An 11,673-nucleotide genomic window follows, 5' to 3' on the forward strand; every position below is an offset into this window, starting at 1 on the left:
TGTGGTGTCGAGTAGTGTTGAAACGACTGTCCAAAATCCAAATTCTGAGAATTTGAAAATTCGGAGCTCAAGGAATCTTTTAGATTCCCTCGGGATTCCTCAAAGATTCTGTTTCAGGGATGAGCTGAAAATCCACTGCTCAGATGTCAAATCTGATTTCACCATTAGGATCCCTGTGAAAAACCATGAAAAACAAGTATAAACTCGACCATATTCTGACAAAGTGAAATTTTACCTCCTTGGGAAAATTTCATGGCTCATGGTTCTGCTCCCTGTTTTCGCTGAAATCATGGTTCCACGTGCATTCTGGAAATCACTAGAAGATGTAGAACTTAGATTGAAAAATGGATAGCGCCATCGTGTTCGTGGCAACGAGAGGTGTAAAATCCATATAAAATTTTTCAATTTCTGAGAAGTTGAAAATTTTGCCCTCCTGCAAAATTCATGGTTTCTGCATTAAAAAATTATTAAACTACCTCGATTTGCATGCCAGCTCTAGTCTCGAAATTTCCTCCTTCTGCTATGGGTAAAAGACTGAGTTTATATAATTTCCTGAGTGGATTTCTCAAAGAAACAGTTTGGTGTAATGGTAAAATTTAGGAATTGGTTGAGGGAGGTTAGGAGGTCAAATCTTGCCCCCTCTAATTTTACCATATTTGTTTTCATAAACCCAACTTTTACTATATGAAAACTTTATGACATAACCATATGTTAAACAATAGTATATGCACTTGACATGAGGGTGCATAATATATATATATCCGGTTTATTATAACCAAACTTGGGGCGGCCCGTACCCATCCTTGCATTACTTGAATCCACCTTAAGTGAGGGCCGGTGGTCGCGTGGCGGGACCACATACATGGCCGCCTACCCGCACCCCGTGCCTATTTCAAAGGTCAACGGTTCCATGGATATGCCGTGTAGTGATCAAATTTGAAGGGCTGGTCTTAATTTCAATAAGAAGGGCATATATTCATGCAACCCTTCCACAATGAAAAGCTTTAAAAAAAACACATTTCAATTGACAACAATATATTATATCTACATTTTTTTTTCAATCAATTTATTCCAACGGTTGTACTTAAATCATCTATCATGAATCTATATTATGCAATAAATGTGTCCCAAAAACTTAAATGACGACAAAACTAGTGACCACCTCCAGTGATAATCTTCTCTATCAATTTAAGCACTTTTGATTTCTAATGTTTGTTTTTAATGTGAGTTTGAAACCTATTTGGTTTATAGGATATCTTCTAGCATAACCAAAATTGAAAATCCAATTTAATGAGAGATTTGGTTGAGAATTTCAACTATTTTTTTTCAAAGATGTGGATTTTGTATTTCAATGGCTTGCTTATGAAACTTTTTGGCTTCATTTTAATTTAATGGGAAATAAGATATCCAAACAAAATTATAGTTGTTTATGTTTATTTTTATTTCTAATGGGTTATATCCTCGAGAGTCTAGGAGGAAGTGTTTTTCGTCTTTTATAGCTTGTATTGCACCCAGCTTATGGTATCCATTAATCCTTGCTTACCCCATGTCCTTGGTTCTCTTGAAATCAATTCTCTGCGATTTTAATGGATTTTGGCTATCAAGATTGGACTTGATTCTTAATATTTATTCCCTCTTCTATATATTTCAAATATGAACATTAAATTTCCTATAGAAATGAGAGATATTAAGCATGACTATCTTGAAATTGATGCCATATCTTAAGCACTATTATTTGAAATTGATGTCTTTTCATTTGAACTAGTATTAACTTGGAGCTAAATCCTTAAGGAATATGCCACATTATTTTCAATAAGTTTGCAACTAAGGAAGTATCGCAAAGAGGATATTCAAAAGAAGGGGTACCTATACATCAAACATGCATCCAAGTAATGCTAGTGCAGAATGAGGGAAAATGCTATCACATCCACCTAGGAATCATGCCATCATGTTAGTTTTACTCACATGAATTCACAGGCATGTCCTCAAGGATGTAACTCCTTTCCAAACCATGCGGTTCACAATCTATTTTAGCCATGATAAAGGGCCAACAATCGCTAAGTTAGAAGTAGCCCAACAGTACAATGTGGATATCTAGATATTACAACCATTATTTGACAAGATAATAGACTTATTACCTTCATCAATGTATCAACCTAAAGCATCTTAGGGGATGGAAATATTGTTATACAAATTTCACTTGTCTTTATGCCTTAAATATTACTCAAACATTTTTGGTAATAATGAAATAATTAAGCACTATTTAATTGTTGTAACTCAAATGGCTGGTCTTGAAAATTCAAAATGAAAATAAATCGAAAAAAAATCTTATCTTTTTTTTGGAACTTCATGGACTTGAAAATGAAAATAAATGAAAATAAAAAATAAATCAAAATAAATCATCTTTCCTGAAAGTTCCCTAAAAATCATATCAATTGTTTGGAACCCTAAGAATCATATCTTTTGTTTGGAACTTCACAGACAGACAGTGAGAAGAGAAATGTGCCTTTGGATGTGGTATCATTGATGGGGAACTCAGTGTGCAATGAATTCAAAAAATATGGAGATTTTGAGGAAGGAAAATTCACTGAGAGCATGCGGGATATTTTTAGCAAGTCAAGGGTTTTGAGAGATCACTATGAAAGGGATACCATTGTTCATGATATTTACTATGCACAACTATTTACAATAGCGCTTAGTAAGATCTACCTTCATTCTTAATTTTTTATAGCTTGAAGAGTAAAGTAGGTGTAGGGATGAGTCCAGTGAAGTACATTTTGGACCAACATTTATACAACATTCAGGTTTAGTGCTTGGCTAGCTATTTATAAATTTAAACTCTTCTGGAAGGATGAGACATCCAATGTGAGTTTCAAACCTAGGGAATTGTGAGCATAAAATGGACAATAAAAGTTGATATTGGCAAGTTTGGTACCCAAATTTGTCCAGTTAAATTTGAGAGTTTAGTCAAAACATTTTTAAAACTAATTGGATAATGACCAACCTAATTTCTTAGATTAATTCCTTCATATCCTATATATATACCCTAAAATATAGCTCATGGATACATCATTAATATCTTTAGAATATCTAATGACGCATCCCCTGATGATGGATTCACTTGGTAGTCCGAAACATTGGGTTCAAAAAACTCTATAACAGGTCATTCCTCCTCTATCTAAAACAATTATCTTTCTTTTCCAAACAACAGAGAAACCATTTAATGGAAAATCTCTACTTAAATGTTTCACCATTTTGGAAAGACATTGTACAAAAAGTTCTCCTGGTTCACTTTTATGCCAAATAAATTGACACAATAATAATTCACTGGTGATAACTTTACACAATTTGATTCTCCATTAACAACTAAATAGATATACTGAAGATTGAAATTTACACAATCGGCTTCTCAAATAATTATACTAAAGATTGAAATTTACACAATGTGCTTCCTAAATAAATACACTAAACACAGAAATTGGCGCAATCTCCTCCCTTCCCATAACCAAAGCTAACCTCCAACCTAGAAAAACAACTATTAATAATAAAAAAAAGAAGAAAAAAATTCAGATATTTAATGGTTTTTATATTTCAAAATTTCAAAAACTTTAAATTAGATCATAGTTCAAATAGTTCAATAAAGAAGTCCAAATCTTTATTTAAAAAACTAGAGACAAGCGTTACCTGTGTAGTTATTTTAATGCTTCAAATTGCAAAAACGTTAAGTTAGACAACAATTAAAATAATTAAACAGAAATAAAGTTTGGTTTAAGATCCTTCATTTTCCACTGTTACCTCATTCACATAAATGTTTTTATAGAAAAATATGGTCAATAGTCCTATGGCAATTATGCATCGTCCGATGGAATGAAAATGCACTATCCAAGAAAATAAGGGTGACGAGTCGAACTCCATCACTCCACAAAAGCAGAATCGACAACAAATTTTCGTGAAAATGACAAAATATGGTTTTATTCCCTATTTTATTTGCACAACAAGATGACACTGAAGTTTCCAGCTATGTTCGGAAGGTAGCTGCTAAAAGTTCACATCAATGGTTAATAGAGTGTTTCATGTGTTTCACAATAAATGAAGTTGGTAGGAAAATTCTCGACGGGAAAAAATAACTCACTGCTACCATTATCAATGCAACAATATCTAATACCCTCTAGTTATTGTTGCAACAACCTCTTCCATGTACTCTATACGTCAAGGTGAACCAGAATAAACCGGGCTAGTCCAGGCTTCTAGACTCTAGGCATATTAGATATTAGACAATTTATATGGGGAAACAACCCTTCAAGGTGAACCAGAATAAACCGGGCTAGTCCAGGCTTCTAGACTCTAGGCATATTAGATATTAGACAATTTATATGGAGAAACAACCCTTCAGATGACATTTTATAATATTATTTAAATTACAAAAAAACTGGTAAAAATCAAAATTTACATTTCTTTTGACGAGTAATTTTAACTCCACACTTCTCTGACATGCTAGAGGCCTTTTGATGGGCTGTGATGTGTTCAATTTTGAACACTGATGCCGTGGTTGATTTAAATGGGATATGGAGTGGTTGGGTCCGTGCCCCAAAGGCCGGCCCACCACCCACAATTCGTTGATTTTTTATAACCATACCATATATGGTTTATACATAACCATATAATATATATTAACTTCACCCACCATTCGTTGATTTTTATAACCATACCATATATGGTTTATATATAACCATAATATATATATTAACTTTTTGGTTATATAGTTTTGTTTTACCATATGGCCATTTTTTGATTGGTTTGGTATATATGGGTTTTGATATATATATATTTTGTTTTTATATGATTTAATATATGGTTATGATAACCATATTTTATATAGTTTTTGTTTATTTATTGTTTTTATATAGTTATTTCAAAAACTATATATTAAAACAATTTTTGGCATATGGTTATAATCAAAATGATTTTTGTTTCTTGTGCAGGTTTAGGAGACCAGTGACGGGCTGCCATGTGTCAAAGGCTGCCATGTGGGTCCCACGTGCTGACTGGGATGCCATGTGGCACACTGTGGGTCCCATTTTTCCCCTGCCATACCAAACTTTGAAGAGCTCTATCTTTTGCATACAAGCTCAGATTGATGAACCGTTCGCGCCATCGCGATCAGGAAGACGAGCCCTTTCAACTGATGCCATCAACTACTCCTTTCTTCCATTTTGAATTTCGAGCCTTTATTCATCCCCTTGATGTCTCGAGATCCACCTGGATCAAATTAACAAAAATATAAGGATTTATGGTGCAATATGGAGGATACGAGGTCAAAACAAAGTGGTGAGGGATATCAAAACTTAAACCCAACATCTTCCCCAAGATTATATTTTTACATGACCCTTATGCAACAAAAATTGAAGTTTTCTTTTCATTATCTCATAAAACCTAGTCAAAATTACACTTTATTGCCTCACAAAAAACTCGTCAAAATTGTAAAACTTGTTTTTATTATATAGCTCCTGCTACATGAACGAAGAGATCTAAATTTCTATTTGAAGGTTTGGATCAATTTCTCAACTTTTCCTTTAAGTCTTTGATCCTTACTATTAAACTCTTCTTGATTTTAATGGTCTTTATGTTCTCATCATACATGTCTATGTATTTTTGTTTGAGAGCCATGTTCTTTTCCTTGTTCTTATGATATCAATCTTCAATCTTTAAACTATGATTTTACTACCTCATTCACTATTTTTGTCTCATATGATTCTTGCTTTAACTTTTTAATCATTTTGTTCTTTTTCTTCACTTTGTCAACAGAGGGTTGATTTGTTGATCCTTACGATTCATTTCTTCTTGAGTTTCTTTTTGTGGTGAATGTTATTCACATGGTTCTTGTTCTTATTGAAATGTTTGACTTTGTTAGTATACCTCCTCAGTGTAACCCTCTTTAATATAAATCCATTGTTCTTTTTTAATTTCTTGAGCTTGTTCAACATGCACATCCTGTAGTGCTTCCTCATAAAAAAATATGAGCTTTGGTTTTAGGTTTCTTAGGAGGTTCATGTGTTTTAGTAGGCTTCTTTCAATCACTGCTCCATTCATCTTGTTAACCTGCTATAGGTTGTGGATGTGACTCTAAAATGAGTTTTCCTTTTATTGTTGAAGGAAGTTTAGCCTATAATTTCTATAGAAGGTGGGGATTATTTTTTCTTCTCTAATTTCTCTCCCTACTCCTCTCCCTTATTTTGTTCAAATTGATGTTCGATTTAAGGACCCTACTCAAGTTCTACATTTTCTTTCACTTCAAGAGCATGGTTTACTGGAGTTTCAGGGATGTTTTGTTTAGTATTCATTCTCTGATGTGTTGTTTTCATCTTTGAATTATTATGAATGTTTAATGAAAGGTTTCCCTTTCATACCTTTTTTCCAACTAGAAAGAGTATTTGTATTATATAATTTTGAGTGGTTCACAACAAATGCAACAGGGATTACATAGCTAATTCATCAAAATTTTCCAATTGTTTTCTCCTTTCCAATAGGAATACATGCTTTTCTTGAGGAGAACATATTTGAGAAACAAAAAAGAGGGGTTTTTAGATGAATCCCTTACAAAGCTGCCCCAAGAAAACACACAACTTACAACACATAACACTACTAATTGATTATGAAATCTTTCATAACTATGAAACTATTATTATCTTGGAAAGGTTCATTTAAGCCCATGCAATAAACAATTTTTTGAGTGGAAGGCTTCATCTACCATCAGGGAATTCTCATAGTGCAAGAATTCATCTTCCATTAGGGAATTCTAGCATGACGAATTTAGCCATTAATATTTAATTCACCTATCCTCAATTTACACACCTTGTTAGCATACTTAGTTGCTTGAATGTCGAATTATCTTAGGACGTGGAAATATGCTTTGTACGGGATATCTTTCACAACTTTCCTAATTACATTCATGATTATTTCCATATATTTCACTTTTGGGAGGGATCCTTCGACCAAATGGTGTAAGATTGGGAGAGAATATCTCATAATTGTGAGTGTGTCCACCTCATGTTCTTTGGCTAACAAAAGTCCCTGGTAGAGACCATATATCTATGCTTTATTATTTTTAATAAGACCAAGAACCCATGAGTATGTGAGCACTTTGTCGTCCTCAGAGCGATTGAGTACCCTTCCCCCCTCATGCCACCCCTAACTTTCGCTTTCATACTAGGTAGAACCCAAATGACGAAGCAATATTACTATTCCTAAATCCAACTTTCCTTTCATAACTCACCCTAATGTGCTAGGTTTATTTTTGAATTGTGATGAATGTACAATGAAACACTCATTTTCATATCAAATAGAATATGAATGAATAAAATAAAATGACAAGGAAATATTACTATTGATAACTCCTAGTTTCCCTTCACAATTCATCTTTATGTACTTTATTCATCTTTGAACATTGATGAATGTATAATGCAAACTTCCCCTTTCATACTAGATAGAATCCAAGTGACTATAATAAAAAGAAGAGACAACGCTATTATTCATAACTCCAACTTTCCTTTGACAACTTACCCTTTGACCTATGATGAATGTATAATGGAAACCCTCCATTTCATGCTGGATAGAACCCAAATAACTATACTAAAATAATTAGACAATATTCAAAATATGAAATGAAATGTTTAAGAATTATATAATTATTAAATTATTAAAAAAAACATAATACAATAATAGACTTCATAGCCATCACTAGAACCCAAATAACTATACTAAAATAATTAGACAATATTCAAAATATGAAATGAAATGTTTAAGAATTATATAATTATTAAATTATTAAAAAAAACATAATACAATAATAGACTTCATAGCCATCACTATCACCACCGTTAATTCAAGAGTGAGTTTTTATGCCTTAAATCATTCATATTATTCTTAATACAAATTGAGTTGCTAATTCAATGTATGAGTAATGATTATCAAACATTAAATTTAAACATGTTTACTTTATTTAGATCAAATTATATATATAGAGAGGATGATTTACATTATTTTGTAGTGTTTTATTCATTTTTCATCTTATTCATTGAATATCACATTATTCTTATATAATGAACAAAATGGAAAGGCCATGAACCAATCATTTACTTACAACACAATGCTTAATATTTACCATTGTAAATAGCTTCATATATATTTTAAATATTTTAGAATTTTCTTTTTGTAACTTTAAATGTAAACATAACTATAATTTTTCTAAATGATATTTGAGAACTTATAATATTTTTCCCATAAAAATGCCTACTACTAATATTGTAGTAATATTTAGTTGAAGCCTCCATGATCACTGGGCAAATATAAACTTATTCAATATGTAATACTAATACTAGTTAACTTAAAAAAATGATAGAGCATTATTCACACACCAAAACAAATCACACTATATTGATCAAAGAGAACTTACATTTATAACTTATAAATTATAGATTTCTAACCATCTAAATCTTAAAAAAATAGATTTAATTAACTAAAGAAAATAACCTATAAACTCACAATTACAAAGTCTAATATACTTATAACACACACATACTTTTCTTCCAAATAATTATTCAAATAATAACCAGCAATCTATAAAGTTGTTAAAATTTTAATGCCAATATCAATAATCGAAATGTGCCCATGTACCCACGAATTATTTGTAGATGTGTAAACTACTCTGCATTTAGAAAACCAAACAACAATCCCGATCAGCCGGTCAACATAATTGTAGTCAGTGCTTAACTAACTATCACACTGATTTATATATATGGTATCTTATTCAAATCATTGCTTTAACAGACATTGAAGATAATCCAACCGACATCTAATGAAGAGTTACTTGTGGAATTCCATTACCCAAAATCCATTCACACAACATATGGGCTTCACACCTCCGACGAATCCTGCTGCATCGGCCAACTCTTGAAATTCTTGCTCTGTCCGCTCCTTGCCCCCCGAAGCGTTTGTCAACATAGTCAAATCTAAATTAAATGCGTGTCGAGCATGGGGAGACGTCTCTGCAGCCAATGGGAGAATGGTGTCCACGACAATCACCTTCCCTTTCTCTGGCAACGCCTTATGACAATTCGTCAAAATCTTCCTGCAATGATCATCGCTCCAATCATGCAGAATCGTCTGCAATCAAACAACATTGATACAACCAATCCCAAGTCAAATTTCAATTTCCATATCAAACTACATAGTACCCAACAGCAAAAACCCATTACAATACCTTCATAAAAATGGCTTGGCCACTTGGTACACTATCAAACATGTCTCCACCCACATGTTTCACAGCTGAACAAACACACATTAATCAGATTCGGTCATATACACAGATGACAAACTTATTTCAATGGTCGAATTTGGGGATTCGGACTTACCTGGATAGTGAGGAGCTTCGGCCACCACATGGGGCATGTCGAAGTTGATTACTGACATGTGGGGATACCTAGAGACTATGAGATTGAGAGTCGCCCCAACTCCTCCTCCCACATCCACCAATTCCTGAACCTCCTTAAAACCCTCGTAAGTATCCAGAATCTTGTTCATCAACATGGTAGAACTCTCAGACATAGCCCTGTTGAAAAGCCTGTTGAATCTTTGGTCGATGGCGGCGTAGTCGAACGGATTCATTCCATGGGCTTTGTTGAATGGCGTGGAGCCTTCAACCACAGCGTCCTTGAGATAATACCAGGACTCCTTCGACACCTTATCCTGATCCAGCAACAGTAGTGGAGCCAGAGAGATTCCATCCTGGTTCTTGACAAGATATTTACAGAGAGGAGTGAGACCATAGAACCTCTCGGCCTTCACGTTCTCGTTCGTGGTCACAGAGCAGCTCAGAACCGAATGGCTGGCGAGCACTCTAAGGATCCGATCAAGAGTAATGGCTGCGTCGGGGTTCGTGGTCGGAATATGGGCAACGATTTGTGTGGGTGAGAGTTGGACGCCATTTCCGGCATTTGCGATGATTTGGAGAACATCGAGTTCCACTGCTGCCTTCACCGCCATGAGAAGACATGAAAGATTTGCGAGCTCCATGCCCAGAAACCATTCATCTTCGTTCACAATCTTCGAATTCATCTCTGATTTTTCAAAACCCGATCCCATTTAGAATCTCCGGGTTTACTGCTGAAATTCGGAGAGGACGAGCAGAAAATTATAAGAATGAAAAGATTTTGGGGGACGGGGTTTTTATCATGTCTGGTTGGGAAGAAAACTCCTTCCGACGTACTAGTCAAAGAAAACGATTGAGAATTCCTAAGACTTGTTGGGTTTGCGGGCAGATGGGCAGGATGACCTACTAGTCAAAGAAAACGATTGAGAAAGTTATTGTTCATTCCCAAGACTTGTTGGGTTTGCGGCAGATGGGCAGAATGGAGATTACAGCAGGCGAGAGGACCAATATGAATAACATGGAGATTACAGCAGGCGAGAGGACCAATATGAATAACATATAAATATAACGACTTTTTCTTAAGTCTCAAATTAAATATCTATCTCCCACTTACATATGACAAATTTCCTGGTTGAATCGAAAAAGTGTCATTGTATGGATTTGCTAGGTCCAGAAAAAGTGCTTAAAACTTTAATGGCCTTGATTTATGTGGAGTAATAAAAAACGACCAGAACATATAAATATAACGACTTTTTCTTAAGTCATCTATCTCCCACTTACATATGACAAATTTCCTGGTTGAATCGAAAAAGTGTCATTGTATGGATTTGCTAGGTCCAGAAAAAGTGCTTAAAACTTTAATGGCCTTGATTTATGTGGAGTAATAAAAAACGACCAGAAGTAGAATAGTAGTTTTTGGACTAAAAAGATATTTAATTATGATCCAAACTATATATAAAAAGATATTTAATCATGATCTAAACTATAAAAATATATATTTAAAATTATAATTCAAATTATATATAGTTAGAGTTTTGTATAATTTATAAGTGAAATAGTTTTTATTACCAGAATTTATTAAAATCTGATAATATAATTTCAAGATTTTTTGTTATTCTAAATACATTTTTGAATGTATAAAAAACTTTTGGGGTACTGGAATTATGCATGTTAAACCATTTAAATTGAAGTTTTTAAAAATCTCTAATTTTGTTTAAAATTAACCAGAAAAATAGTTGTGGAAAATCACATTTAGTCTGTAAGTTAGACTACATCTAAAAAAATTCTATGGTCATAATAATTTAGGCTTTGTTACAATACCATATCTTATCAATACCACATGTCGAAAAAGCATATTTCATTTCAAACTCAAAATATTTTATAAATATTTTATTTTAATTTATTTTTTTAACATTTTTTAAATTAAAACTTAATATTTACAATATAGCAAATTCCTAACCATAGATATTTACCCCATTTTACCATGGATGTTATTAACTTCTAAATAGGCTTTGAATTTAGGAATTGTTAGAATACCATAGTTTATCAATACCACATGTCCACAAATCATATAGCATTTCAAACTCAAAATATTTTATAAATATTTTATTTTAATTTAATGTTTTAACATTTTTTAAAATAATACTTAATATTTACAATATAGCAAATTTCTACCCATATATATTTACCTCATTTTACCATAGATGTTATTAACTTATAAATAGGCTTTGTTACAATACCATGGC

At 33.0% G+C, this 11,673-nt stretch overlaps 1 protein-coding gene across 1 annotated transcript; it reads right to left on the reverse strand.

Moving 5' to 3' along the window:
- Positions 1–8,668: 8,668 nt before the first annotated feature.
- Positions 8,669–10,219, reverse strand: LOC149218674 (caffeic acid 3-O-methyltransferase-like). Its single transcript, XM_089382442.1, has 3 exons — positions 9,411–10,219; positions 9,260–9,324; positions 8,669–9,162 (listed from the first exon to the last, which is right to left on the reverse strand). Exons 1-3 carry the CDS (start codon positions 10,138–10,140, stop codon positions 8,863–8,865), a joined length of 1,095 nt encoding a protein of 364 aa, XP_089238568.1. The 5' UTR covers positions 10,141–10,219; the 3' UTR covers positions 8,669–8,862.
- Between the last annotated feature and the right edge of the window lie 1,454 nt (positions 10,220–11,673).

Source organism: Pinus tabuliformis, chromosome Q (genome assembly GCF_031772625.1).
Source record: "Pinus tabuliformis cultivar Carrire ecotype Pingquan chromosome Q, CPIR1, whole genome shotgun sequence".
Classification (NCBI taxonomy): Eukaryota; Viridiplantae; Streptophyta; class Pinopsida; order Pinales; family Pinaceae; genus Pinus; species Pinus tabuliformis.